Below are 27811 nucleotides of genomic sequence, written 5' to 3'. Positions count from 1 at the left end.
GTCAGCACCACCAATGGGGCCATTAAAAGTCCAGTTGGCAGTGCTGCGGGTGTAAGTCAGGCTAGTCCCTACCTGTCCTGGCACTGCGCTGCACCCCAGAAGCGGCCAGCAGTGTCCTGCACCAGACACTGCCTCTACCCCGAGCACCGGTTCCACACTCCCATTGGCCGGGAACCGCAGCCATTGGGAGCTGGGAGGTGGTGCCTGTGGGTGAGAGAAGCACGTGGCGCTTCCAGGCCCCTACCTCCCCCTGCCTAGGAGCTGGACCTGTTGGCCACTTCCAGGGCACAGCACGGAGCCAGGACAGTCAGGGAGCCTGCCTTAGCCCCACTTACTGGGAGCCGTCTGAGGTAAGCCCACACCCCAACCCCCTCCCCAAGCCTGAGTTCCCCCCAAACCCAGAGCCCCCTCCTGCACCCCAAACACCTCATTCCCAGCCCCACCCCAGAGCCTTTACCCCCAGCCAGAGCCCTCACCCCTCTGCACCCCAACCCGGTGCCTCAACCCGCAGCCCCCTCCTGCATTCTGAATCCCTCATTCCCAGCCCCACTCCAGAGCCCGCACCTCCAGCCCAGAGCCCTTACCCCATTCCACACCCTAAACCCCTGCCTCAACCCGCAGCCCCCTCCCACATTCCAAATCCCTCAGCCACACCCCCCAGCCTAGAACCCTCTCCTGCACCCAAACCTCTCATTCTCAGCCCCACCCCAGAGCCTGCACCTGCACCCGCAGCCCTCATCTCCTCCCTCACTCCAACTCCCTGCCCCAGGCCCCCGGCCCCCAGCCCAGTGAAAGTGAGTGAGGGTGGGGGAGAGCAAGCCACCGAGGGAGAGAGAATGTAGTGGGGGGCAGGGTCTCAGGGAAAGGGCAGGGCAGGGGTGTGGCCTCAGGGAAGGGGCAGGGCAGGGTGTTCGGTTTTGTGCAATTAGAAAGTTGGCAACCCTATGCCCGACCACGTGGCACTCCAGGGCTGGGGGAGCTCGGATGGCCCGGGGCTGGGGCAGGAGCGGCTGTCAGCCGCAGTGGGGTGCTCTGGGTTCCTGTGGTGGAGGAAGGGGCAAAAGGGGAGGAGGAGGAGTGGCAGGGCCTCAGGCAGAGGGGGATGAGATGGGGGTTAGCCTCCCCCAACAGCCGGTTCACCAGCCGCCCATGCTAAAATTGCTTTCTTCTCTTCCCTCCCTGCCACTGCTGCTTTGTGTGACAGGGCCTTGCTAGTGGCAGAGCCCACCGGGGTGAGGCTCTGTTTTCAGCCTCTCTTCTTGTCTGCACTTCTGCCTCTCTGTCTGCTTGCTTAGTGCTGTCAGTTCAGAGATTTGTTCCCAGTTAAATGATTGCAATTCTTGGCCAGACAAGCAATGCCCAGCGCACACTGCAGTAGGATCCACCCAACAGCAACTGCTCCCTCCTCCCATCTTCTAACAGCATTGCATTGCATTGCATTTGATAAGCAATTGTGGATGAGACAAACCAGCAAGACTGGAATCAATGATTGCTGGTAATGAGCAGGGAGAGAGAAAGAGGCTTTGCATCCAGTCAAGAGGGACTTCAACAGCCTGTTCCATGTTTTTGTGTTGAAGGTCTCCTAGAAATCTTATCCAGTGGACTAGTGGACTTTCCCCTGCTGAGATGCAAGACAAACTCTTTTCCAAGGCGAATTCCACATTTCCATGCTGCAAAATCCCAAAAGAGTTAATTCCCCAGGAATAAAAAAGTACAGTTATAGGGAATGTCCATTGAATTGAGCTGAGAGCAGCACAGAGAAAGTGTAAAGACCCTTAAAATTCCTGAACTGTGTCAAATGGATCCACTCAACAGAAACTGGGAAGTGGACTGGGAGGCAGGCCCTCTGCGTATATTTATTAATGATAAACATTAAGGGATGTATAAATAAATCAACTAGCACTACGCATAATGGGCAGCTATAACAGCCAACCCCTGTGACAATTTGGGGTTCCACCCAGACTAGTGAAGGGTCGTGTCACCGCCTGCCCTGTGACTCTGGATGCCTTCAATGCTGTGCTGCTGCAGACTCCAAGAGCCAGCAAACATGCAGGTCCTACCCTGGCTTCCCTTGTCCAGTTACTGTTTGAAGAGTTACCTCAACACCTCCCGCAGTCCTAGATTTCCCTAAAACTGTCTCCAGCAGTGTCCAGCCCTCTTCTGGAATGCTCAACAAAGTTATTTAGTTTGCTGCTCCTTTAAAGAGCCAGAAACACCATCTTATGAGCTTGGCTGGAGCTAACAATCTCTTCAAGTCAGTCAGAGTACTGGGCTAGTTTAGAGAAAACGTAAAACAAATTTACATAATCAGAGAGTTTTTAAGTGAGTTTGGCATATCAATGTGCTTTTCCTTGTCTTTGGTCACACCTTGCTCCATTTACATGGGAGACCCATTCCAGCAGGCAGAACTGCATTCCTGTGTCTGGAAAAACTCTCTTTATTAACTCCCCCTGACATGCCTGGTTTAAACACATTTTAATCATAATTCCAGCAGCTCTGTGTAATTATTTGTGGGTTGACCATTCAGACATCACACACGAAGATTAATCATCAATGAGATGTTAGTTTTCCAATGACATATTACATGACACCTTATAGATGCAGATGATAACAGTGGCGAGTTGGGGTACATTGAGCTGGTCAGGCCAGCTGACACTTAGTGCTAGACACCAGTGCTTCTGGCTTAGGGATGCTCTTTGGGTCTTATCCCCTACCAAGTACCCCAGCCCACCAAGTGGAAACAACTTTCCAGCCTTAGCCCAAGGTTAAAGAAATGCTTGGCTGAAAAGGTGAATCTTGGAGGTGATCAGGATCTGGCAGACCAGCAGTGGGAACACCCTCGAATTGGAGTGGGGGTGGGGGTTATCCACTGAGAGTGCCCTGTCACCTATGCTGTTCTCTTAGGAGACATCTTAACCTGAAACGCTCTGTCTCTGATTTCCATAGGTTCAGAGACCAGAGAAGAGGGTGTTCTCAGGGAGCTGCAGGTGGTTGAGCAAGAAGACAGAGGTTGGAGGATAAAGTCCAGTTCCTTCGAAACATAATCTCGTGCAAGCACACAAACGATTTCCCCCCACACCTTCAGTTTTATTGCTGGAATTTTTCTAGCTGGGAGTTCCAAATCAACATCTCCCAGTTCCATCAGTCCCTTGCAGACAGGAGAGAGATGAGGAAGAGAGAAGAATCAGTTGGGGAAAGGAGGGAAGTGTCAGGAGAGGAGAGAACTGCTGGGCTAGGCAGCAAGGTAGGCAGGGGAAGAGAAGGAGGCTTGCACTAGAGAGAGATGCATATCTAAAGCAAAAAAAAGAGGCTGGGACAGCAAGAAAGAGGGAGGAGAGAGCGCTAGGGTAGGAGGCAGAGAGACATGAGGTGTGGAAGCAGCCTGCAAGGCTGAAGGCTGTACCCTGCCCATCTGCACTTGTCTCCTACTGTTTATGAAGGTGGATCAGAAATTCTCGGGACATATTCTCTTCCCCTCACTCCAGAACAAGGAAATAGAAGAAAGAAGAAAGCAAAATCACAAGCTGCTGCTGTGAGCTTTCATCCCCTTCCTTCCCTTCCCTGCATCGAAACGACAGAGTTGTGCTGTGCAGATCCTTCCAGTGCTGTGCTGCTCCAGCCCTGCTCCCTGGGAAATAGAACAAGGGAAGGAGGGAGAGGAGGAGGCAGCTGAGCCCAGCAGCAGCGAGAATGTGAAGCTTGAAGAAGCTTCTGGCCACTTTGCTCAGGAAGAAGGATGGAGCTTCCCAAAGCTTTCAGGTGCCTGACCCTGCTGCTGAGTTTGTTACCCTGCCTCAGATGTGTGGAGGTAGGAGATTTTTTTTATTTTATATCTCTCTCTAATGTCACATGGCTTTTTAAGGACCAGTGGGTTTATGCTGGGAGAAGGGCTATTTATCTTCTTTTGCCTCTGTAAATGCATAATCAGAAAACACAACCTACAGGAAGCTGAGCAGGGTGCATGGGGTGCAGCTGCTTTGACTCATTTTTTCTCAAGCTCTGCAGTGACCAAAGCAGGAAGTCTCTTTGTCTCTGCCCATTGCAGATAGATTGATCTCAGCTATTACTATTGTGGACTGATAATTTATAGTTACATGGACCTGGGGCCAAGGATGTAGGACAGGATATTTGCACTTGTGCTAAAATGTGAGGGGGTTGACCCCGCTAAGGGGACCAGTCTTTGATGAGAGGGCTTTGGGAGGAGCACATTGCTCCATGGGTCTGGACTGCAGTCCCTTCCTTCACGGTCAGTCTCCAAGTTGTGATGGATCAATTGTCCAACGGTCCATTATTAATCTAGCCTATCACATGCAGACTGGCCTGGGCATGCACATCCTGTGGGAGCAGGGAGTCGGGAGACATGGATTCTGGTTCTGTCACCTGTCTTGCTGTGGGAGCTTGGGCAAGCACAGGACTCCTGTGGCTCAGCTTGCCCGGCTCTGAAATGAGGAGAGTCATTCCCGTCTCTGTAAAGTGCTTTGAGATCTTCAGATGACTGTCGCTATAAAAGTGCAAAATATTGTTGGTTTACTCTCATTGTGTGGGCTCAGTACTGTATGATACAGAGAGAGAGGGGCTCCCTGCTCTCTCTCTCTCTCTCTCTCTCTCTCTCTCACACACACACACACACACACACACACACACACACACACACACACACACACACACACACACACACACACACACACACACACACACCTCCTCGTCCCAGCTGATCTGGCATTTCCAAAAATGTCATTGATACATTTCTGATATAGAATTTCAGGTCTGGATTTTCTGGGGTGATCTTGGTGCTGTCCCATTGTCGACAGCACCTGTTGATCACATTCAGTTCTGGCATAAGCAGGTCTGACCCTTGTTGAAACCAATGGGAATTGCCGCAGTTTACTCCAGAGATGGATGTGTCCCACAATCTTTAGTATAGCCAAAGAATTAGCTTCAATCCCAAATTGTTCTCTCCCCTCTTTACAGAATGAGAGGTGAAGCTGAGAGAGAGACAAACCATGGCAGCGCCAGTAAAAAGAGAGAGTGAGAACCGCTTCCGATGGCTAGGCTTCTAAAGATACACATGTAAATTAGTGATCCTTGCTCATGTAAAAAGCTGCTGGTTATTTAGAAATAAACTGGAGTGTGAGGCGCTAGCAGAAATACTTCAGTCTCTTTGCCTCACTCTGTTGCCACTGGTCTGGGAAGAGCTTGCACCTGCCTGCAAACCCTGTGAAAGCACTAGGTCATGTCAGAGCGGAGATCTCCCTCCCCCAGCCAGCAGTGGTGTTGATACCACCAGAAAGCATCTGCTTACACCACAGTATGCAGCTGGAACTAGGCAGCAGCCACAGAAACCCCAGAGCTTTGTTTCATATCTCTTGTGCTTGTTCCTAATATGTCAGGCCCTGTTTGGTGTAGTGTGGTGTGAGGTATCATTGCACTTCTTCAAGCCCTGAACTTATTAAAGGCAAAATCTTAAAGGCCCTGTTGAGTTCCCTTTTATAGACACTCATCGTTTTGTGTGTGGGTGTCCTCTCTGAGGGTATGTCTACACTACAGGATTATTCCGATTTTACAGAAACCGGTATTTGGAAACAGATTGTATAAAGTCGAGTGCACACTAAGCACATCAATTCGGCAGTGTGCGTCCATGTACCGAGGCTAGCGTCGATTTTCGGAGCGTTGCACTGTGGGTAGCTATCCCATAGTTCCCGCAGTCTCCCCCGCCCATTGGAATTCTGGGTGTGAACACTGACTCCTGAGGGCACCACCTCATTAGGTAGATGCCCTCTCTTCAGACCTGTTCACTGTCACCGCCATAGGAAGTTGCTCTTCCATGCTTGTGCAGGGAGAGAGGGCGGGACTGCTGATACATTTTTAGAGGGTATTACAATTTCTTTCAGTCTCCCCTTTTTCCGTCTACATCTTGCTCAGGCCCCTATTTCTCCTTTCCTCTCCTGCTTGCTCCAGCTCCCCATGCCTCCCAGAGTACTTGGATAAAAGCCTGAAAATGACGCGCAGCAGCCCTTTAGCAGTATGGTTGTTGTATGAAGGGTAAGCCTCTGCAGCCCACAAATTATTCATTTTGTTGCTCATGGGCAGAGCTGTGATTGGGTTCTAAGAGGAGTAATAGGGGAATCAGGGAAGAGGTGGTTACTAGGGTGTGTTTCCTCAGAGCAGCCAGAGACTGAGCAGCTTTCATGACTTGCCCACGTTTATTTCACGGGATAATCATCTCTCTGCTTTTGCTCTGTGTTTCTTTCCCAGGATCTCCTGAGATTGCAGCCCAGCCAAAACCATTTGCAGAGTGCAGGTAAGAACAAGAAGTTATTAATTCAGTCACCCAGTCAGATTCCTCACTGCTGCAGTGCCCTGAGACTGTGAACAGAATGGAAACTGTTGACTTGCTCTCATCCTCTGTCTTGTCCCATCATTGTGCCATTTTCTGTTCTGTTGCATGCTTGGGTTTCTGTTTCTCTCCCTCCCCCACATTTCCAGCCCAATTTTTTCTTCATCTCCAATACTGCTGCAGTTTTCTCTTCATCTCACATTTTCTTTCCCTTTCCTCTCTCTTTGTCTCTTTCACACGGTCTCCTTCTTTAATTTATTTTAATAAACATTGAGGTCTCACCAACCCCTCACCATGGCTTTGTCAGTGAATCCAAGTCGGGCTCCAAGTGACTCTCTCTAGACATTTATATTGCTTTCTTCACAGTGTATCTGTACCTGCTGATATACACTGCACCACAGCCCAATCCAGCTGGGCTTGAAAACATCTCTGTTGTTCTCAAGATCAATGGCACAGTGTAATTCTTCTGTACACATCAGCTCTTTGTCATACAGGACATATTTATCCTTGCTGTTGCAGAAGGGTTTTCTAAGAGTGTTGGCTTCTGTTTGTTTATTAAATGAATAGAGCTATTATACTGAAATTCATTCCAGGGTCTTCTCCCACATGCTGCGCTTGGAGACACCTATCTGGTATAGAAAGCCAATTCTGTTGTTCCCTCTCTTATTCCAAATGAATGAAGGAGGATTTCAATCTGTCACAAAAACTACATACTTAATTTACTGATATTTTTTTCACAGGCAGGAATTTTGGATAAACACTGGTCTGGATTTTTGTGCCTGCTTAGAATGGGTTCTCTGTACTCCCTGGAAGCTCACCGCTTTCAAACAGACAAGCGGATGTACTCACGTAAATAAAGAACATGCATATAGTGCATGCTGGAATAAGAGTCTCCACATGGGGGACTATAAATTCACTGCCTCCTTTGCAGAATCTGATTTCACAGGGTTCTGGGTATGGCTCAGCTGAAAGATGAAGTGTGGCTTTCAAGTAGGCTTATGTCCAAATGTAGTGGTGTCTTATTCAGGAGTCAGAGAGGGTGAGATGAGAAGTAGTATTAGTGGAGCTTGGGTTCTGCCTACCATCCCAGACTAGCTGAGAGTCCTCATTAGGGTCCAGAGTTAACATTCATTTCCGATGATGAGGGAGTTCACAGCTCTCAGTGCTATTATTTTTCAGGAAACATTTGATCAGATCACATTTACAAGGCTTTCTTCACAACCCCAGGGCAGGGAATCTTGATTTGTACAAGAAAATGAAGGTTCAATGTTGCAGAAATGGAAGAAGCCAGCAGAAGAGGGCTGTTATGTGACACATACTGGCTTTATCCAAGCCCTTCTTGGCAGCAAGCCATCCTGAAAGCTTCCTTTCTGTCTCCAGGGTCCGGCTTGTGTGGCGTTGGGCCCCTCGGGTATTACAATGGTTCGTTAGCTGTCACTGAGTCTGGATCAGAGTGTTTGAACTGGGCAGAGTTCCCTGATTATGTCCAGCAGTACCCAGACCAGGGCTTAGGGAACCACAACTACTGCAGAAATCCAGACAGGGGAGCCACGCCTTGGTGCTTCTACCGGCTTGCTTCTGGAGCGATTGGCTGGGCCAGCTGTGACTGTAACCAGGGTAAGTACCCCTCAGTATTGCTGTTGGGGTCTTGGCTGCGTGCTCTCAGACCTTACCCATGGGTGGGCGGGGGGTGAAGGAGAGGGGCGGTGGAGGTGCCGAGATGCATACAGCATCATGTTGGACCCAGAGCGATGAGCACAGCACAATAGTTGGTCAGAATTTTCAGAAAAGTTTGGCTTCAGTTTAGGCCACTAACCAAGGACTTGTCTCAATAAGAAAATTATACAGGTCTAAGGTAAGGTGTGAATTTATAACCCCAGTGTGGACACTCTTATGCCAGTATAAAAGCATCTTTAACCGCTTAGCTTAAACTGCTTCCAAAGCGACATAAGTTAAAGTCAAAAGAAGCCACTCTTAGGCCTGGTCCACACTATGAAGTTAGGTCGCTATAAATATGTAGCTTAGGGGTGGGGAAAAATCCACCCTCCCGAACAACGCAGTTGAACCGACCTAAACCCCAGTGTAGGCGGCACTAGGTCGATGGGCGAATTCCCTCATTAACCTAGCTATGGCCTCTTGGGGAGGTGGATTACCGATGCCTATGGGAGAACCTCTCCTGTAGGTGTAAGTAGCATCTTCACTGAAACTCTACAGTGGTGGTGCTGCAGCAATTTAAGTATAGACACGCCCTTGTTCTGGAGTCTGAGGCTATGGCTACACTATGGACCTTACAGCAGAACAGCTGTACCACTGTAAAGTCTCCCCTCTCTTTGTCAGCAGAAGAAAGCATAGGCACTGGAACTAGGGATGCTGCTGCAACCCCTGGCTTGAAGTGGTTTCCATTATATCCAGGGTTTACAGTTTGGTTTAATGACTCTCAGCACCCCCACTATACAAATTGTTCCAGCAGCCCTGGGAGAGAACTCTCCTGCCAACATAATTAAACCACCCCCAACAAGCAGCATTAGCTACGTCGGCAGGAGAGCCTCTCTTGCTGACACAGCACTATCCACACCTGCACTTTTGTCGATGAAACTTATGTTGGTCAGGGGGACGTTTTTTCACATCCCTGACCGACAAAAGTGCCAGTGTAGACAAAGCCTGAGTGTCCACATGGGAGCTATACCAGTATAACTATAGCAGTTTAACTCTGGGTATGTCTACACTTAAAGTGCTACAGGGGCGCAGCTTCAGTGTAGACACTCGTTACAGGGATGAGAGGGGTTCTCCCATCACTGTAGTTAATCCACCTCCCTGAGAAGTGGTAGCTAGGTTGACGGAAGATTTCCTAGGGGTTAAGTTAGCATAGCTATGTCTGTGTGGATTGTTCACCCCCCTTAGCGACCTAACTATGCCAGTGAAAGGTCCTAGTGGAGATCAGCTTTACAGCAATGTAATTATACTGGTGTAACTATAGTCTAGTGCACATTCAAAATTCTTGATTGGTTACACAATCAAGTGTCTCAGTGTAGGAGTTTCAGAGATTGATAATACCTAAAGCCCTTTACATTCGTATACCTCACAGCTCATTCCAAAGATGGCTAAGTGGAGTTATCCCTATTTCACAGATGGGGAAACTAAGGCATGGTGCTGAAGGCAGATCCCAGGCCTCTGGGCTCCTCAGTCTCCTGCTCTATCCATTGTACAACCCTGGCTCTCAAAAGAAGATGGCAAAGGCCAGCCTCCCAAACAGCTGTCATTGAAGTGGGGAAGGTGCCGGTGTGGTGCTTCTCATACAGCACTGCCTGAGTAATAGCGCCGGCAAATGAGGGTGAGAGAGGCTGGCTGCAGCTCAGCCACAGCATGGGAAATCAGGGTGTCCAGCCCATTTCCAGAGCCACCTCGCACAGGGCCTGAGCAGCATGCATGGCTGCTGAGAGTGCAGCAGGGAGCACTTTGTCATCAGAGTCTTTCTTTCGCAGGGGCGGCTCTACAAAGTAGGCTGCCCCAAGCAGCGCGGAGCGCTGCGCCGCCCTTCCCCAGTCCCGCGGCGGGTCCCCTCTTCCCGCGGCTCCGGCATCCTGGGAGGCGTCATTTGCTCGGTGGAGCTCCGCGGCATGCCTGCGGCAGGTCCACCGGAGCCCGGGACGAGCGGACCTGCCGCAGTCATGCCTGCGGGAGCTCCACCGGAGCCAAATGACGCCCTCCCCAGGATGCCGCCCCAAGCGGGCGCTTGGCCCGCTGGTGCCTAGAGCCGCCCCTGTTCTTTCGGTAGGTGCTGTGCGGCTGTCTGAGGGCGGCAGGGTGGAGCTGTACTTCAGTGGACTCTGGGGCACCATCTGTGCTGACCGTTGGACAGACTGGGATGCCAGTGTGGTCTGCAGGCAGCTGGGAGTCAGGTAGGAACTTCAGAGGCAGATTCCAGGGATCACCCTCTAATAACAGTCTCTGCCTCCTTAGTGTCTGAATTTGCTCTGTCCCCTGGTCTCCCAGTTAGCAGTGCTGAATGTACACTGCTGTTTTCCTTCTGTGGCCATGGCCCTGCCCGTCCCCTATCCAGACCCCCAATCACCACTGGCAAGAAGAGAGTCTAGACTATCAAACCCCATTGACTTTCTCTGAGAGATTCTGTCCCAAGCCCCTTCCCTTTCCCTTCCCACCGGAACAGGAGAAGGAAGGGGCTTTGCTAATTCACACTGGCACCCCCACCTGCCTTACAACATGAAATAATGGTGAAAATCCCATTGGCTCTGTTCCCGCAGCAGACGAGAGACTGGCTCCTCTTCCTGCCAGGGAGGCCTAGCCCCTCTCTCTAGAACCTGCAGCCTTCCTGAAAAAGGAGCAACCTGACACAAAGGCTGCCTGTGTGACAGGGCAGTTTTGGCCTTGGGCTAGAAGGTTTCTACTGAATTTTGTATCCCCTGGGAGTGGTGCTGGCTAGTGATCCGGCAAAGCAGCTTTCATCACCTTGGGGGACCCAATGAAAAGCTCAAAGGGCCTCCAGAAGGGGGGTGCTGACACAGTGCCACCAGTTCTGTGGGAAGAGCCAGGAGCTCATGCTTAGTGCTGGGATCTCAATAGTCAGTCTGCTGAGCTGCCCCCTGCTTTGGAAGAGGGGAGGGGGTTCTCTCCCTACGAAGGGGGCTCAATGCCTGCCGAGCTGCCTCCTTCAGGGTGGTGTTTCAGCACTGCCCCAGATTCTCCAGGAGGAGAAACATGCTCCTGTCTCCTCCTGAACTTGCCCCATCTCAGGGGTTGCTGCCCTCCCTTCAAGCAGTTGGCCCCACCCCTGGTGATGTATGAGTCTACCTGAGTTGGGGCAGGGCTTCTACCTGAAGGAAGGAAGAAAAAGAAGAGGGTCATTCAGGAGCCACTAACATCCATATGAACATGAAAATAAAAGGAAGGCCCATGACTGGACAATTACTTACCCCCAGCCTTGCATTTATGATAACTGAGGCCAGTGGAAATGAGCACAGCTGCACTTTAAGACATCGTCTACAGGTGACAAACTCCACAAAGAGCAAAGCCAGTCAGGGTCCTGTAACACTGTCCTACAGACCTGCCAGTGTCCCCTGGAGAAGAGCAGTGATTTGAATCCTCTTCCAGCCCAGGCCCCACGTTACAAATAGAAGAAGTTTCAGGACTCATCTGTCCAAAGTGGAAGGATGGGTCATCATGTGCCTCCTTGCGAATCCATGCTGCAGAGAATCAGCCCTGCTCTTCTCCCCACTCTTTGTTTCTGTGCCTCGCGAGCAGATCCTTTCTTTAGACACACCTGCTCTCACTACTTTCTGCCTTTGAGACATGATCCTCTCTGCATGACATCCTTATATCTTCTGTAGCAGCTGCTGGGAATGGGGAAGGTGGCTTACCATTTGGTTTCAGATGGCAGCCCTGAGTGCATGCCCGCCTCTTTGGGCTTGGTGCATATACAGTACATCAGGCTGGGGTCCGATTTAAGTTCAGGTTACAGGCACCCATGTGAAAATGTGGGAGTGACAGTGAGGGGGGATGGTGACTCAGACGGTGCCAGAGATGCTAGTGTTGTCCTTGTGCTCTCCTCTCTGTGCTCAGTGAGATAGGCACAGCTAGGAAGAACAGCCATGCTGCCTTGGGGACGGTTCCACTCCATCTGCGGTCAGCAAACTGCCATGGGGATGAGAAGGCCCTGCTGCAGTGTGGCTACCGGGAGGCTGCATCCGGAGCCTGTAACCAGGGAATCGCAGCAGCAGAGTGTGTTCCTCCTGCAGGTAAATCCCCAGGGAAAGGAGCTGGGAGAGAACATGTGGAGGGGACCCCCGTCTCTCAAGGCCAAGTGACCCAATTCACAGCGTTGCCACCAGGATATAAAATCCCAGCTGGTAAAGTTGCGGGGATGGACAAGATGATGCAGGCTCGGCTTGGGCTACTTACTGCTGTAAAAGTGGGCTCTAGTTTCCAGCTGAGGAACAACCAGCCCCTCCCAGCCCTGAGCACCCAGAGGGGAGGCATGTGGGAGGAGAAGAGAGCTGCCCCACTTCTCCCACAATGTCAATCTGTTCCTAAAACAGTGGAAAATGTCAGCAGTGAGCAGCCCCTCGTCCTCAGTAGGGGTTCCCTGAGCCAGGCCTCTGCACCAGGGAGCATAGCCCCTGCTCATTGACATCCCTTGAACATCTGTGCCTTGGCTCACCTTTGGTGAGCCATCTCTTGGCAAACAGCCCCCACCACCACCACTGCTAGGGGAGGGCTAACAGCACAGTCACTAGTTTTCAGAGGTGGTTGGGAGAGACTAGGGCAGGGGCTGGTGCATCCTAAAGCCCTGTAATGGGTCTGCATCCCCAGCCATCAGATGCACTCTCTCTTCTGCTTGCTCCCTTTGCTGAAGAGCAGGTGCTGGGGCCCCGCTGCGGCTGGTTGGGGGAAAGGAGAGCTTCGAGGGGCGAGTGGAGGTCTACCACGACGGCAAGTGGGGCACCATCTGTGATGACCAATGGGACGACCGGGATGCCGAGGTGGTTTGCAGGCAACTGGGGTTCAAGTAAGTCCCCTTCTGGCTGGTGATGGGGTTCGGGGAGACTTCGGGACGTAAGAATTTCCAGGGTAGATCAGACCCATGGTCCATCCAGCTCAGGGTCCCATCTCCCACAGTGGCCAGCAGCAGCTGTGTCAGAGGGAGGATGTTCTTGTCATCCACGTAAATGTCTAGTCCTTTGATGAATCCTTCTGATCACTTGGCCTCAGTAATACCTTGCAGCAATGCGTTCCACCTGCTACATGTGAATGGTGCATATTGCCTTTGATCAGTTTTAATTGGATTGCCTTTCAGTTTCACTGACTGTCCCTGTTTTCTTGTGCCACACGAGAGGTAGAGGCTGCTCCTATCCACCTTCCTCTAGACTTTTCAGTGCTTTGTATGGGAGCTGCTGTGTGCTCAGCACCCCTGAAACTCAGGTCACTTAGAGAGGTGCCTAAATAGAGAGTTCGGAGCCTCACTGTAGATTTGATTTTTGAAAATCTTGGCCCAGGGTGTTTGTCTTGCCCATCCCTGTTGGTGAACTGTCATTGTCTCCTTGACCTGCCATGTTTCTGGGTCATCCACATTGCCAGCAAATTGCCAGGATATGATGTAATCATGTCACCCATGTTCAGACATGAATAAATGGATTTTACTTATTTACTGTCATATACCAATTGCAAAACCTGTCTTTGAGATGCTGAGGTTTCACATTGGGCTAGTGAATGGGCAGGTCACTGTGACTCAAATGCAGATGAGCTGTGGAATTAGCTGGAGGATCCCAGACTGCCAGCCCCCTTGCTGTAGCTAGGGCCCCAACCAAGGTAGCATCCCTATGCACAAGACTTTGTGTCCCACTGTAGGTGAGGGTGCAGGGAGGGTGTATCTTCCCTCCCTCTGTGTGTGTGTCTGTGTCCTCTGTAGTGGGACTGCAAAGGCCTTGTCGTGGGCTCACTACGGGCAGGGCTCTGGCCCAATCCTGCTGGATGAAGTGGAGTGCTCAGGAAACGAGCTGTCACTGGACCAGTGCAAGAAGAATAACTGGGGACAGCAAAACTGTGATCACATTGAGGATGCGGGAGTGTCCTGTGACCCCTTCACAGGTACAGATCCACCTCACCTCCCCCTGTGCATCCTGTCTCACCACTGTATTCCACAGGCCTCTCAACAGGTATAGTCTGTCCCCACTCCAGCGCAGGCACCTCTTTCCTGCTGGGCGGAGAGTGGGGCAGAGGCAGGAGCAACTCAGAGCCAGACAATGTAGCCTTTCCACTGTCTTGCATGGGTGCAGCAGAGGCTGAGGGGAGTCCTAGCCTGTGCCTTGTGGGCGAGCATGTCTGCGAGTCCTTTCTGCAAAGCAATAGGGTGTTCCTCTGCTGAGTCTACCATGCACTCTCTCTCTTCCCGCTCTCAGACTGCACACAGCCATCAGCAGAGGAGGGGCTGGGGATTGGTTCCTTTCTCCTTTACTAATTGCTTGCCTTTTCCTTTCCCGTCCCCTGCAGAGGGCATGGTCAGGCTGGCAGGAGGCCGCACCCCCAGCGAAGGGAGGGTAGAGGTTTATTACAGGGGAGACTGGGGCACGGTGTGTGATGACGGCTGGACGGCTCTCAGTGCCCAGGTGGTCTGCAGGCAGCTGGGCTTCAGGTACTGGAATGATGGTATTTCTAGAGGAGCTGGTTTTACAGGTGGCTAAGTTCCCTATTGGAAAGGTTTAGGTGCCATGTCCCCTCACTAGGAAAGCTGGGCCTTAGCGTCTCCTGCCCATGCTTTGGTAGAGACCTGATCTCCATGCTACCAGCCTTTCCAGGGAATGGTGAATCCTTTCTCTGGTACCTTCCAGGTTAGAGATTGCGGGAAGTGCCAGTGCCCCTTCCTAGGGAATGCTAAGCTTGAGCATCTCTGCCCCTGGCCCACTTAGAGAGCAGTGTACATGCCTGGTGCCACCTTCATGGATTCCTCCCATTAAAGAAAGATCTGTGCTTCTAAAGGATACTCCTTACATTTTCAGCCATATGACCTTGGGCTGTGGGCTCATCAGCTCTCAGTTCAGATGGGTTCAGCTGGCTCAGTACTTGAATGGGAGACCTGCAAGGAAAATTGCAGTGGTGTTTGTGATTGTGGAGATAGTGCTTCCCTTTAAGCCAGTACTGAACTGATGCCCCAAAGGGCTGTGGGGAGGTGCTGTCTTTTGGATGAGATTTAGAACTTAAATAGTCTAGTCATTAAAGATTCCTTGCACATTTTGGTATGAATTGGGGTGTTACCCGATGTCCCTGTCGAATTCCAAGTTAGACAGTTGGCAAAATGGCAAGCTAAATTTCTCCCTGCAGTTTCAACTGGATACAGTATTTTTCACTTCCTTGTCCTAAACTGCTCTGTGGTTTTAAACAGATGCCATGTTCTACTCCAGCGTTGGCTGCATTTCAGTGGTGGATGAGACAATTCCGTGTGTGTATCTTGTCCATAAAATAGTATAGAAATATAGGCTATTTTATACTTAAAGTTGATTTTTTTTTTGAGCAAAGGAACAACTACTCTCCCTGCCCATTCCCTCCTGCTGGTCCCCTGGTGTCATACCTGTGAAGCAAGCCCTAGTGAGAATTGCAAAGCACATGCAAGTGTGATTGTATGACCGATGGACACCAAACAGTGGATTGGTTTTATCAGGTCCCCTGGGAAGCTGAGCCTATGGAGATGTCCCAGCTCCTCCCACACTGTCTCCCATGTCCCGTCAGGAAGGTTTGTCTCCTTTACCATAGAGTTTTTCTCCATGTAGGCCTCCTTGGCTGTGCAGGTTCTTGAGGAAACAGGGCTCCAGCTAGATATGGGAGTTGGGTCAGCATGCAGGGTTCTGGGGAGTGGTGAGAGATGATGTTTGATGTGCTTTTCCATTTCCTTCCCCTAGTGGCCCTGCCAGCCTGGCATCTGAGGGGGAGTACACACCCGGCCAAGGCTTTATCCTTCTGGACAACGTGGCTTGTACAGGCACAGAGTTTTCTTTCCTGGACTGTCCCCACAGCAACTGGGGGCAGCATGACTGCTCGCATGCCGAAGATGTAGGGGTCCGATGCTCCCCTGAAACCAACAAGATCATCGAAGACACTGCTGGTACCTTGCTCTTCCTCTTCCAATAGAGGGTGCAGGGAATGGCTTACTGTTCCATCCCTTCTGGAGATTAAGGCAGGGCGGGACCTCTCCTAGCCTGTGGACTGCCCCATGGATGGGGTTGCTTATGGGGAAGGGATTCCAGTGGCCTTCCTGCTATGATTATACACCTGCTGTGAAGAGTCCTAGTTATCCCATAGCCGGACCACCGAGTTGATGGTTCCACATGCTAAACATGATGCACAGTATGACCATTTCCTGCTGATGCTAAGAGATTACATTTTCTAAGGCATGTTCCACACGGCCATTGGCCTGTTCTTCTCATGCCCCCACCAATCCCATGATCCCACCCTCACACTTCTCCTTCCCACTGTGCTGGCCTATCTCCCCCTTCCCTATGTGCAGTTTTCTTTTGCAAATCTGCATGAATTCTGCTGGTAGTGACTCCACCTTTTAAACAGAAATGAAACCCTGGGAGCCGCAATTGCGGGAGGAGCTGCTGCCCATTGCTCAGTAGCGAGACGCTTAGACCTTGTTTACAGAGGAACACTGTACCCTTTTGACTAAGCCAGTTTAGAAACTGCTTAGTTAAATCAGTGCAAGGACTTTGCAAAGACAAATGAATTTAGGCTAAATGGATATCAGGGGCTGTTAAGTTGAAATCAGTGTCCATGCAAGGGGGTTACACTCAGAAATTGGTATGTAAATGGATTTAGTTAAGTTGGTTCAATTTCTCATGTACACAAGGCCTTATTCCCCATGGCCTTCCCTACAGCAGGCATACCCTGACTCTCCAGCTGGATTTTGTCATTTGGCTTTACAGCAGGACTTTCTGACCTTTCCCGGGGGAGGAAGTCTCTCTCCCCACTTGAAATAAGCTCATCATTCTATTCCCAAGGTGCATGTGCGCTTGCCCACTGTTGGCCCCATATTTATTAAGTTTCCTCCCTCTCTGCCTTTTCATGTTCCCCTCTTTATTCAGCTTTCAGAACATAGTCTCTTCATGGTTATTCCATGTGTGGTCAATTAATTTCTTACACCCAATGCCCTACTTCTTCAGCAGGGATGTGGTGATTGGTGGAGAGTGTGGACACTGCTTTATAGATAGAACTATTGGTGTTTCCTGGCTTCTGATGTCAGTTCCATGGGATTCAGCTTTCTGTCCAGATCCCCAAGTCTCACTCGATGGATTTCCCTTTATTATGATCACTGGGCTTATTCTTGTGCAGGGCCCCCTGTGCGGCTGACAGATGGAGAGAGCACCAAGGAGGGGCGGGTAGAGGTGTTCCTGAATGGGCAGTGGGGCAGTGTCTGTGATGATGGCTGGACAGACAAGGATGCAGCTGTGGTTTGCAGGCAGCTGGGTTACAGGTAAGAGGATCGGTCGGTGTAACTTGTAAGCAGGGGTCATTTTCTTCTGCCTTGTCCTCCAGGAGGGAGATTTGGGCTGTTTTGTATATTTGAGCATTGTTGTGTGTACAAGATAGCTGTACTCTCACACACACTCTGCAACTGTGGGGTGCTGGGCATACTGCAGGATTGGACTAGTGTACGTCTATGCAGAGAAACCGATATTATTGCCACAAAAGTCTTTTGCTTCACATTCAGGATATGTCTACAGTGCAGCTGAGACCATTCTTCCCAGCCTGACTAGACAAATACAGGTTAGCTCCGCTCAAGCTAGTGTGCTAAAAATAGCAACATAGCCAGGGTTTGCATGGGCATCAGCTTGGGCTAGTCACCTGGGTACAGAGTTGTCTGGACCCCTGGGGTCCATACTTGGGCCTGTAGCCCTGAGCCATTGCTCCTGCTACCTCTAGCTATACTGCTATTTTTAGCGTGAGTCTACCCGAGCGTGAACCACACCTCCCTGCTTCAGTGTAGACGTACCCTCTGTGTAGATGGGTCATCCCTTCTCTCATTGCAGTGGTGCAGCAAAAGCCAGGACGATGGCGTATTTTGGGGAGGGGCACGGCCCCATCCATCTAGACAACGTGGAGTGCCGTGGCACAGAGCGCACACTGGGGGAATGCGTCAAACCCGACAATGGGATTCACAACTGCTGGCACAATGAAGATGCTGGTGTGATCTGCGACTATATGGAAGAGAAGGCCCAGGACACCAGAAACGCAGGTGCTCCTGCCCCTTGCCCTGAAGTGTCTCCTGCTGGGAGAGGGTGGCACTGAGCAGATGTGAGCTTCCCAGCCGCTAGTGCAGCTATTCCCCTTGTCTCAGTGTCTTCTGTTAGAAATGTGGCCTGGAGTCACTGTGCGCTGCCCACAGCCAGCACTGCTGCTCCACCCCTTATAGTGCCTCTGAGCCTGCAGGAACTCCAGGCCGCCAGTGTTTCTGCCCTGTTGTGCCGTGCACCCTCCTACGCAGAGTGGCAGTAACTGTGCTCTCCCTTTGGTCTCTAGCAGGCTGAGGAATTGGATTCTGCAGAAAGGGCTGAATGGCTCCTGCCCCGGGCTTGGAGCTAGAATCACAGCGAGTAACCACCTCCAGTCAAAGGCAGGGCCAAATTAACCTTTTGTGGGCCCGGCAACAAACATATTTGTGGGCCCCCATGAGGGTAATGGAGCATGGTGTGGAGAGGTCGGGTCCCTGGAAGTAGGGGCCAGCCAGGGGAAATGGGGCATGGCGGGGGCAGCCCCTCTATGCTCAGCCCAGTGTGAGGGCACTGTTTACAAACCAGCAGTCTCCAGACGCACACAGGCCCACCTGGCCCTATGCTGCCAGTGGCCCTTTCCGCTTGGGGGCAGGCTCATGCTGTGCCACACAGCCCCTCCACCTCGCGCCCAACAGCCCCCAACTCCCTATGCCCAGCATCCCCATCCAGAGACCCCCCACAGACCACTATGCCCAGTGCCCCCAACCCGCTATGCCCAGCACCCCCCTGCCCAGAGACACCCCCAGAGACTCCCTACCACAAATGCAGTGCCTTGCACACTATCATCCCTGCCCAGCAACCCCCCACTGCCCAGCATCCTACACAGAACCCCCACTCCCAGGTGCCCCAACACACACACAGATCTCCCCCACCCCCAACTGTCCTTCTCCACAGCTCCACCATCACAACTACACAGCACCCCACACAGACCACCCCCCACTGCCTACCCCCCAAAGCACACAAACCTTCCCCACTGCCCAGCACCCTCCACCCCCTCACAGAGCCCAGCACCCTCTACAGATCCACTCCCCCCACCCTGCACCCCAGGTTTCCCCCCAGGGCTAGTGGACCCAGAGCAGCTCGCATTCCCAAAGCAATCCAACTCCAACCCCCAGCCCGAGTGGTGCTGGGGCAGGCGGGGATCAGTGTCCAGCCTTGCAGGGGGGATGGAAGTTCTGGCCAGGGGGTCCCCGAACACCCAGCTCCAGGAGGAGATGCTGCTCTCCAGTGCGCACAGCTCCTGGCACCCGCCACCCCACTCCAGCTCCTACCTTGTTGATCTCCCGGGGGCAGAGAAAAGCCCCCAGCCGGTGGGCCGTGGGGGGCTGGCAAGGGGGAGGAGAGCCAGTGGGCAGATGGGGGCTTATTCCGCTTCCCCCACAGGGAGGGACAGCAGAGTCAGAGTGAAGCACAAGTGGAGTGGGCCGGGGCCCCTTCTGAGCATGGGCCTGGCACCATTGTAAACCCAGAACTGGTCAAAACCATTCTTACCAGCCCCACAGAAACAAGTGTGCTGCACATATGGCTTTCACAGCAAAGTTCTTAATCAGACCAGTCCAACTCCTGGAGGATGAGGGCCCCCCCAGGGAACAGGGGGTGGTGACTTGATGTTTGTCTGTTAAACAAAGGGGGGCTGCCTATAGGGTGCCCAGATGTTCCTATTTTATAGGGACAGTTCCAATATTTGGGGCTTTTTATTATTTATTATTTATTATTATATAGGTGCCTATTACCCCCCACCCTCTGTCCCAATTTTTCACACTTGCTGTCTGGTCACCCTAGCTGCCTAACCGTTCTGGTTTTGCTATGCAGGCTCAGCATCTGGCATGTGTGGGATGCGCTTGCTTCACCGTCGCAAGAAAAGGATAATTGGTGGAAACAAGTCCCTCAGGTACTGTCTTTTGATGGCTGGGGAGAGCAGAGCTGGCACCAGCTTGCCTGCAAGGAGGCAGGGATGTGGCAGGCCATGCCAAGAGGCAATGGTGCTTTTGAGAACCCTACTGTTTTCTTTTCTGTGCTGCTGGCCCAACAGCCCTGGAGATTGAACTCTGTGTACTCACAGGATAGGGGCTGCAGCCATGCAAGCTTTCCCCCTGCTACCTGGGTACGAGTGGTTCAGTCTCCATAGCTGTTTCAGCCTGAGGCCCCTCTGCTGAGCCTATCATGGGGGGCAGTTAATGCCAGTTGTGATAATGCTCTCAGTGACAGGAATGCTTTCTGCCTGGGAACAGAGCCGCTGGGCTAACTCATTATACACAGTTTTCAGAGTAGCAGCCATGTTAGTCCGTATCCGCAAAAAGAACAGGAGTACTTGTGGCACCTTAGGGTTTGGCTACACTTGCATCTGTGCAACGCTGGGAGTTAAAGCTGTCTTCGTACAGCTGTGTAGGGAAAGGGCCGCAGTGTGGCCACACTGACAGCTACCAGCGCTGCAGTGTGGCCACATTTGCAGCATTTGCAGCAGTTTTGGAAGTGGTGCATTATGGGCAGCTATCCCAGCGTTCAAGTGGCTGCAACGTGCTTTTCAAGAGGTGGGGTGGGGTGGAGTGTGACAGGGAGCGTGGGGGGAGACAGAGAGAGTGGATTTTTGGAGCTGACACTGTGTCAGCTCCCTGCCTTGCAAGTTCTAAGGACTTGAAGATACACAGCACCAACCTTCAATCATTTTAAAAGTTTCGACCCCTTCCCCCACTCCTCTCTCATTCACTAAATGCAAATAGCCTTCAGACCAGATAAGCAACTGCTCCGAAACAGACCCCCCCGCCCCCCGCCGAGCTGCTTCTCTCCTCAAGCAAACACTAGCTGTGGACATTCATCCCCCTGCCTGCCTCTGCTCGAGCAAACAGTAGCTGTGTTTGTTTTTTTAGATAAGCAGCTCCGGGAGCCCCGAGTTCACAACAAAACAAAGAGAGGCATCACAACAAAACAAAGAGTGTTATCTTTACTTAAAAAGCATTCTGGGAAGGTTCTGGAGGTCAGTTACAGCGTAGTAAGATTAATCACTGTTTACACTGGCACCCCAGCGCTGCAAGAGCAGCGCTGTTCTCTTTATTCCTCTCGTCAAGGTGGAGTACAGCCAGTGCTGTAGCCAGGGAGATACAGCGCTGTATGTGCCTTACCAGTGTGGACGAGGAGTAAGTTACAGCGCTGTAAAGCCACCACCAGCGCTGTAACTCTCAAGTGTAGCCAAGCCCTTAGAGACTAACAAATTTATTTGAGCATAAGCTTTCGTGGGCTACAGCCCACTTCATCAGATGCTATGCCAAGCATCTGATGAAGCGGGCCGTAGCCCACGAAAGCTTATGGTCAAATAAATTTGTTAGTCTCTAAGGTGCCACAAGTACTCCTCATTCTTTTCATTATACACAGGCCACCCAAAAAACACCCAGGATGACTCTGGGTCTCTGATGATCTGGCCCAGATTTTAACTGATGCCTCTCACAGCCAACTTCTCCTAATAGAAAGCAGTCGGGAGCAAGGTGTGTTATTGATATATGTTTAAACTGCCATCAGCGCCCAATTAGTTGGTACAAATCACCAGGGGAATAATCTCCCTGATCCTGTAATGCAGTATCTATCTGTAAAAGTGGGGGGGATGTTGTTGTGCCCAGGGTCCCAGTGGGAGCCAGCTATGGTCACTCAATTAGGATGAACTGCAAAGAATGGGGCAGACAATCCCCATAAAGATGGTGGATATTCCAATACTTAGATTTACCAAGCCAGCATAAAACAGATTCTTTATTACCTTACTGGTTACTCAGAAGTCCAAACAACACAGTTCCCTTAAAGTGATCCAGCCGCAGGCCTCCATCCAGGTACGCACATCAAATATGATGAAAATTTCTGTAAATCTTATTTCATCATATAAAAGAAAAGGTTCCAACAATCCCAAGGGATCGGACACATTACTTCCCAGGTAAATGAATTTTTCAGATCTTACCCATATACACGCTACAGCCATTTATTAATAACTAAACTAAATTTTTAAAAAAATAAGAGAGAGAGAGTATGGTTAAAAGATCAATATACATACAGACATGAGTTCAATTCATTGAGGTTCAGATTCCAATGTCCAAATATCATATTCAGGATGTACCAGCATAACTGTGACCTCAGTCTTGCTACACAAACTTCCCCTGATGAAGCCTAAGCAGATCTGAGATGACAGAATCAAGACCCAAGGATCTTTTATCCAATTTCATGTCCTTTTTGACAAGTTGGAGTTCAAAAGGTAATGAGCATGACTTTGAAGGAGGTCCATCACTGGTACTTAGCTATATAATTAACATAAGGCAAGTTGCTTGTTCCTCCACCATTCACAGATTAGTTGCTATAAATCTCAAAGAGAGATGAATGCAGAGATATCCCTTGTTTACAATTCATTTAAATGCTAGGATGTTCTTTTGATCTCTGAATTATCAGAATACAGCATAGACAGGGACTGTTGATTATGTCATTGATCCTACGTATATATATGTAAATACACAAATATTATCCCTCCACATGTCTTTTGAGGGTTATTTACTTTGCAGGATGTTTAACCCTTTCTGGCCATGCGTCACAGTTGTCAAGGGTGGATCATTGTTATGTGGGATTATATAAGAAATTAGCCTAGGCACCATCCATCACAAGGATAGGGGCAATAATATATTACTGTATTCTAATGTTCAGTTGAATTAAGAAATGATTGCTACAAATCAGCAGGAATGCTATCACCCAGGGATACACCTTCATATGTGGGGAATAGAGATATATTCTTATATACAAATAGTTTGCCCACTGATCTTTAACTCTACATAACCTATTGAACTGAGTAGTACCTAGACTTGCTTCTTTCCAGCAACCACACTTAAGCCCACATCCAGCCATGGACATATAATTGCCTATTGTTCATGGTGGGGATCTTACACCTTTCTCAAGCAAATCAAGTGCCTGCCTCTCTTGGAGACAGGATACCAGACTAGTTGAACCATTGGTCAGATCTGGTATGTCTTTTTGTTTCATCTACAAGCAACCTGGAAAATACCAGTAATTGTCCTTCCTTGCCAGCTTTGGGCTGCAATTGTTCTATTACCCATTTCCCTAAGGGCTCCTGGAGACTTTTTCTGAAGTCCAAGGGTATGTCTTCACTACCCGCCGTATCGGCGGGTAGCAATCGATTTCTCGGGGATCGATATATCGCGTCTCATCTAGACACGATATATCGATCCCCGAACGCGCTCATGTCGACTCCGTAACTCCACCAATGCGAACGGCGGTAGCGGAATTGACGTGGGGAGCCGTGGACGTCGATCCCGCGCCATGAGGACGGTAAGTAATTCGATATCAGATACTTCGACTTCAGCTACGTTATTCACGTAGCTGAAGTTGCGTATCTTATATCGATTTTCCCCCTTAGTGTAGACCTGCCCCAAGATTCTTCATGCTCAGTCCCACCACCACATCATGTGTGTTAAAGCAACAGTGATGCCCAGACTCTAGCTGCGAATTGAAAGGCATTGCAATACTGGTTTCTACTTTCTGCATTTTGCCACTTGGGTGTATTCCAAAGTGCCTGTGGGACAGTCCATCATGGACTCCAGTCCTCGTTACCTGCCCCCACCAAGTCACTTGCAATGCTGGTTTCTGCTTTCAAAGCTGAGGACAGGGATCCCAGGCTGTTTCCTGTCTTCCCCAAAGCAGTGACTAGCAATGCTGAGGAAGCTGGAGGTGATACTGCTGGAATCGCTCCTTGATTTTTATTGTGCTGCCAGTGGTGAGTACAGCTTCCCTAACTACCTCCCTCCAGTGGAGATTCCTGACGTTACCTTGACTGAAGAGCAGCACTAAGGGAGGATGAGAAGTGGCTGAGGCGAAATGGGGCAGTGTGGGTGAGGTGGGAGAGGACAGCACCATGCCATTGTGTGCATGCTGCCCATCATTCCTCTGTTTCTCTTTCAGAGGTGGTTGGCCATGGCAGGCCTCACTACGGCTAAAGGGGTTTCACAGAGACACTCGTCTGCTGTGTGGTGCCACGCTGATCCACAGCTGCTGGGTCGTGACTGCAGCGCACTGCTTCAAAAGGTAATGGGGGGAAGGGGAGTTCTGGTTGGGGGGATGTGAGCAAGGAACAGGGAAGATAATCCCATCTGACTCAGTCACCACCCTGGCCCCACGTATAGCAGCAGTTCCATCCAAAGAAGATGTGATCTCTGAAGAGTGGGGTTCCTGTAAACAGCTGCAGGAGCCATGAGCTCTGTGCACTCCCAGCACTGCTGCTGCTAGAGAGGCCAGCCGAGAGCTAAGCCATGATCCAGGGGTGACTGGGCTATTCATGTGGGACATGTGAGGGGATAGCCCCAGGACAGCTTTGCGTTATCCCTTGGTGTTCGTTTGTGCTCAGCCTGTCAGGGGTGGCTCTAGGTATTTTGCCGCCCCAAGCACGGCAGGCAGGCTGACTTCGGCGGCTTGCCTGCGGGAGGTCCCCGGTCCCGCAGATTCGGCGGCACGCCTGTGGGAGGTCCGCCGAAGCCGTGGGGCCAGCAGACCCTCCGCAGGCATGCCGCCAAAGGCAACCTGCCTGCCGCCCTCGTGGTGACTGGCAGAGTGCCCCCCGTGGCTTGCCACCCCAGGCACGCGCTTGGTGTGCTGGTGCCTGGAGCTGTCCCTGCAGCCTGTAACTTCCAAGTGCTATAACGTGGAATAAACCTGCTCTTTAGCAACCTGCCTATAGTTTGAGGAACAGTAAACTGGGGTGGTCAGGAGCCTGGAGTGGCTCTGGTCCAGTCACATGTTTCTGCTGCCTCAGTCTAGAGCAAAGGTCCCCAAAGTCAGGGGCGGCTCTGTGTATTTTGCTGCCCCAAGCACGGCAGTCAGGCAGCCTTTGGCGGCGTTTCTGCGGGAGGTCCGCCCCGGTCATGCAGATTCGGCGGCAGTTCTGCGGGAGGTCTGCCAGTCCCGTCGCCAAATTACTACTGAAACCGCGGGACCGGCGGGCCTCCCGCAGAAACGCTGCCGAAAGCTGCCTGACTGCCGCCCTCACAGCGACCAGCAGGCCGCCCCCCATGGCTTGCTGCCCCAGGCACGCACTTGCTGCGCTGGTGCCTGGAGCCGCCTCTGCCCAAAGTGCAGGGCGCGCACCCCTAGGGGGGCATGGAGAAATGTCTGGGGGGGGTGCAGTGGGCCCGGGACAGCCCCCACAGGGGCAGGGAGTGAGCACCACCCAGCACCTCCCCACCCCCAGCTCTACTCCGGTCCTGCCTCCAGCCACGTACACCAGCCCCACGCCTGGCCCCAGCCCCAGACTCGGCACAGCTCTGCTCCTGGCCCCGTGCCAGCCCCAAGCCTTGGCTGCTGGCCATGGCTCTGTTCCCAGTTCAGGGCCAAGGCTGGGGCAAGGCTGGGAGCAGAGCTGCACCTGGCCATGGGCCTGGCTGCTGGCCCCCACTGCAGCCCAGCTGTGGCTCCGCTCCCACTCCCAGCCTCAGCCCCAAGCCACGGCCCTGCTCCCAGACCCAGACCCACCCCTAACTATGGCCCCAACCTTGGCCCCCTTAGCTCAGCCACTGCCCAGCCCCTTTTCCTCCACCTCCCCTCCGGAGCCACAGCCCCGCTCCCGGCTCTGGCTTGGTGTGTGTGGGGGGAGGGGTGCAGAAGGGCATGGAGAGGGGTAAGGGAGTCATGACCCTCAAAAGTTTGGGGACCACTGATCTAGAGGGTCTGGAAGACAATTCATAGCCTGGTTCATGTCAGACAGAGAGTTGGGATGCTTGGTGACGGCATGAACAGATGTTACCTTCATTGCTAATGGGAACCACCAGTCCCCTGCTTAGCACTGACTTGCTGGGGACTGAGAGGAGCTCGCTCTGAGGCAGCTTGTGAAGTGACCAGACAACAATGCTCTCGCCTGGTGCGCTAGTGGGCACTGTAGTGGTACTGAGGCCTTTCTGCCGGGGGCATGGCCCTGGATCCAGCAGCGCAGTGCTCACATGAGCTCTCAGGCAGCTCTTTGTCGCCTGGCCAGGTTTGGCACTGATGTGCGCCGCTACCTGCTGCGGGTAGGCGATTACCATGCAGGCGTGAGGGAGGCGTTTGAGAGGGAGATGCCCATCGAGAGGATCATCCTTCACAGGAACTACCAGTCCAGCAGCAATGACAATGATATCGCCCTGGTCAGGATGCGGGGCAGAGGTAGCCACTGCCTCTCCTTCAATCGCCACGTTCTGCCCGTCTGCCTCCCTGACAGGAAGGAGAAGGCTTCCATTAACAGGCAGGCCTGCATTATCTCCGGCTGGGGAGACACAGGTGAGTCAGAGGTGGATGATGCTCATGGGAACAGCCTCCAGGGAGCGGGGGGCTCAAATGCTGGAATATTCCCAGGTGAAAGGACTTGTGAGGGAGAAGCCCAGACAATAGAATGGTTGAAGGGATGGGCAGATACCATGGTGAAGTATAAGAACCTGAACAGAATGGATGCGCTGAGATGGAGGCAGCATGCTCACCTAGAACACCTGTATTCAGTAGTCTGCACTGGCTACTAATTTATTTCTAGATACAATTCAAGGCAGTGTCGCTGATTCTCTTACTCTCTTTCTGAGCCCAGTGCCATTTTGTGTTCTCCTCTTCTGGGGTCTTTCAGGGCCTCAGCTGGAATGCCTCCTTTGGAGCTGTGAGCAGCAGAGAACGACGTAAGTTTCACTGGCAGAAGCAGCGGCGGCTCCAGGCACCAGCGCTCCAAGCGCATGCCTGGGGACGCAAGCTGTGGGGGGCGCCCTGCCGGTCCCTGCGAGGGCAGCAGTCAGGCAGTCTTCGGTGGCTTGCCTGTGGGAGGTCCACCAGTCCCATGGATTTGGCGGCAATTTGGTGGCAGATACGCTGAAGCCACGGGAGCGGCAGACCTCCCGCAGGCAAGCCGCTGAAGCCACGGGACCGGAGGATCTCCTGCAGGTAAGCCGCCAAAGGCAGCCTGCCTGCCGTGCTTGGGGCGGCAAAAAAGCTAGAGCCGCCCTTGGACATAAGCACTGGTGAGGACAGCACTATGTCGGCAAGAGATACTACGTCGACGGGAGAGCTACCGCTGCTTGTTAGGGGTGGTTTAATTATGTCAGCAGGAGAGCTCTCTCCCGCCGGCACGGAGCGGCTACACAGGGGGCCTTACAGTGGCACAGCTGCAGCCGTACAGTTGTGCCGTTGTAAGGTCTGTAGTGTAGACATTGCCCGAGTGGTGAGTTGTGCTGTTCTGTTCTGTTTCAGGGAAGTCCTATTCAAGAACATTGCTCCAGGGTGTGGTGCCCCTTCTCCCAAGAGAAGATTGTGAGGCTCGTTATGGGAACAAGTTTACTAACCGCATGATCTGTGCAGGAAACCTCTCTGAAGATAAGCGGGTGGATAGCTGCCAGGGTGACAGTGGTGGGCCACTCCAGTGTCAGAGGTCAACTGGACACTGGGTCATTCTGGGGATCATTTCCTGGGGTTATGGGTGTGGCCGGAAGGACTCCCCTGGAGTTTACACTAAGGTCAGCAAATTTGTGCCCTGGATAAAGAAAGTGACCAAGCTATAATGCAAGTCCCTGAGCTCTGAGATCTTCAGCATTTAATCCCTTTTGCCCCTACAGAATTAAAACTTTGGCCCACACTTGGGAAATGTAGCTTCCTTCTACCTCCATGGGGGGCTGCTGCTTCTGTGTGTACCTGACAGAGACTTGTTTTGACCTTGAAC

The 27811-nt window shown here is 51.8% G+C and overlaps 1 protein-coding gene across 1 annotated transcript; it reads left to right on the top strand.

Annotated features, from left to right (window-relative positions):
- Window positions 1–27811, top strand: LOC120368839 (neurotrypsin-like). The gene is made up of 16 exons (XM_039481491.1): window positions 1–350; window positions 3486–3808; window positions 6256–6301; window positions 7718–7954; window positions 10113–10236; window positions 11915–12090; window positions 12713–12860; window positions 13761–13939; window positions 14342–14483; window positions 15745–15947; window positions 17174–17315; window positions 17872–18077; window positions 19927–20005; window positions 24055–24177; window positions 26117–26397; window positions 27346–27811. Exons 2-16 carry the CDS (start codon window positions 3737–3739, stop codon window positions 27651–27653), a joined length of 2466 nt encoding a protein of 821 aa, XP_039337425.1. The 5' UTR covers window positions 1–350; window positions 3486–3736; the 3' UTR covers window positions 27654–27811.

This window comes from Mauremys reevesii, linkage group 7 (assembly GCF_016161935.1).
Source record: "Mauremys reevesii isolate NIE-2019 linkage group 7, ASM1616193v1, whole genome shotgun sequence".
Taxonomy (NCBI): Eukaryota; Metazoa; Chordata; order Testudines; family Geoemydidae; genus Mauremys; species Mauremys reevesii.
Note: the sequence above shows the minus strand (reverse complement) of the source record. Positions and strands in the feature narration are given on the sequence as shown.

Coding starts and splice junctions, on each gene's coding strand:
- LOC120368839 (XM_039481491.1), top strand. CDS start 3,737: ATGGAGCTTCCCAAAGCTTTCAGGTGCCTGACCCTGCTGCTGAGTTTG. Junction 7,955..10,112: donor CAGCTGTGACTGTAACCAGG/GTAAGTACCCCT, acceptor TTCTTTCGGTAG/GTGCTGTGCGGCTGTCTGAG. Junction 13,940..14,341: donor GTCCTGTGACCCCTTCACAG/GTACAGATCCAC, acceptor CGTCCCCTGCAG/AGGGCATGGTCAGGCTGGCA.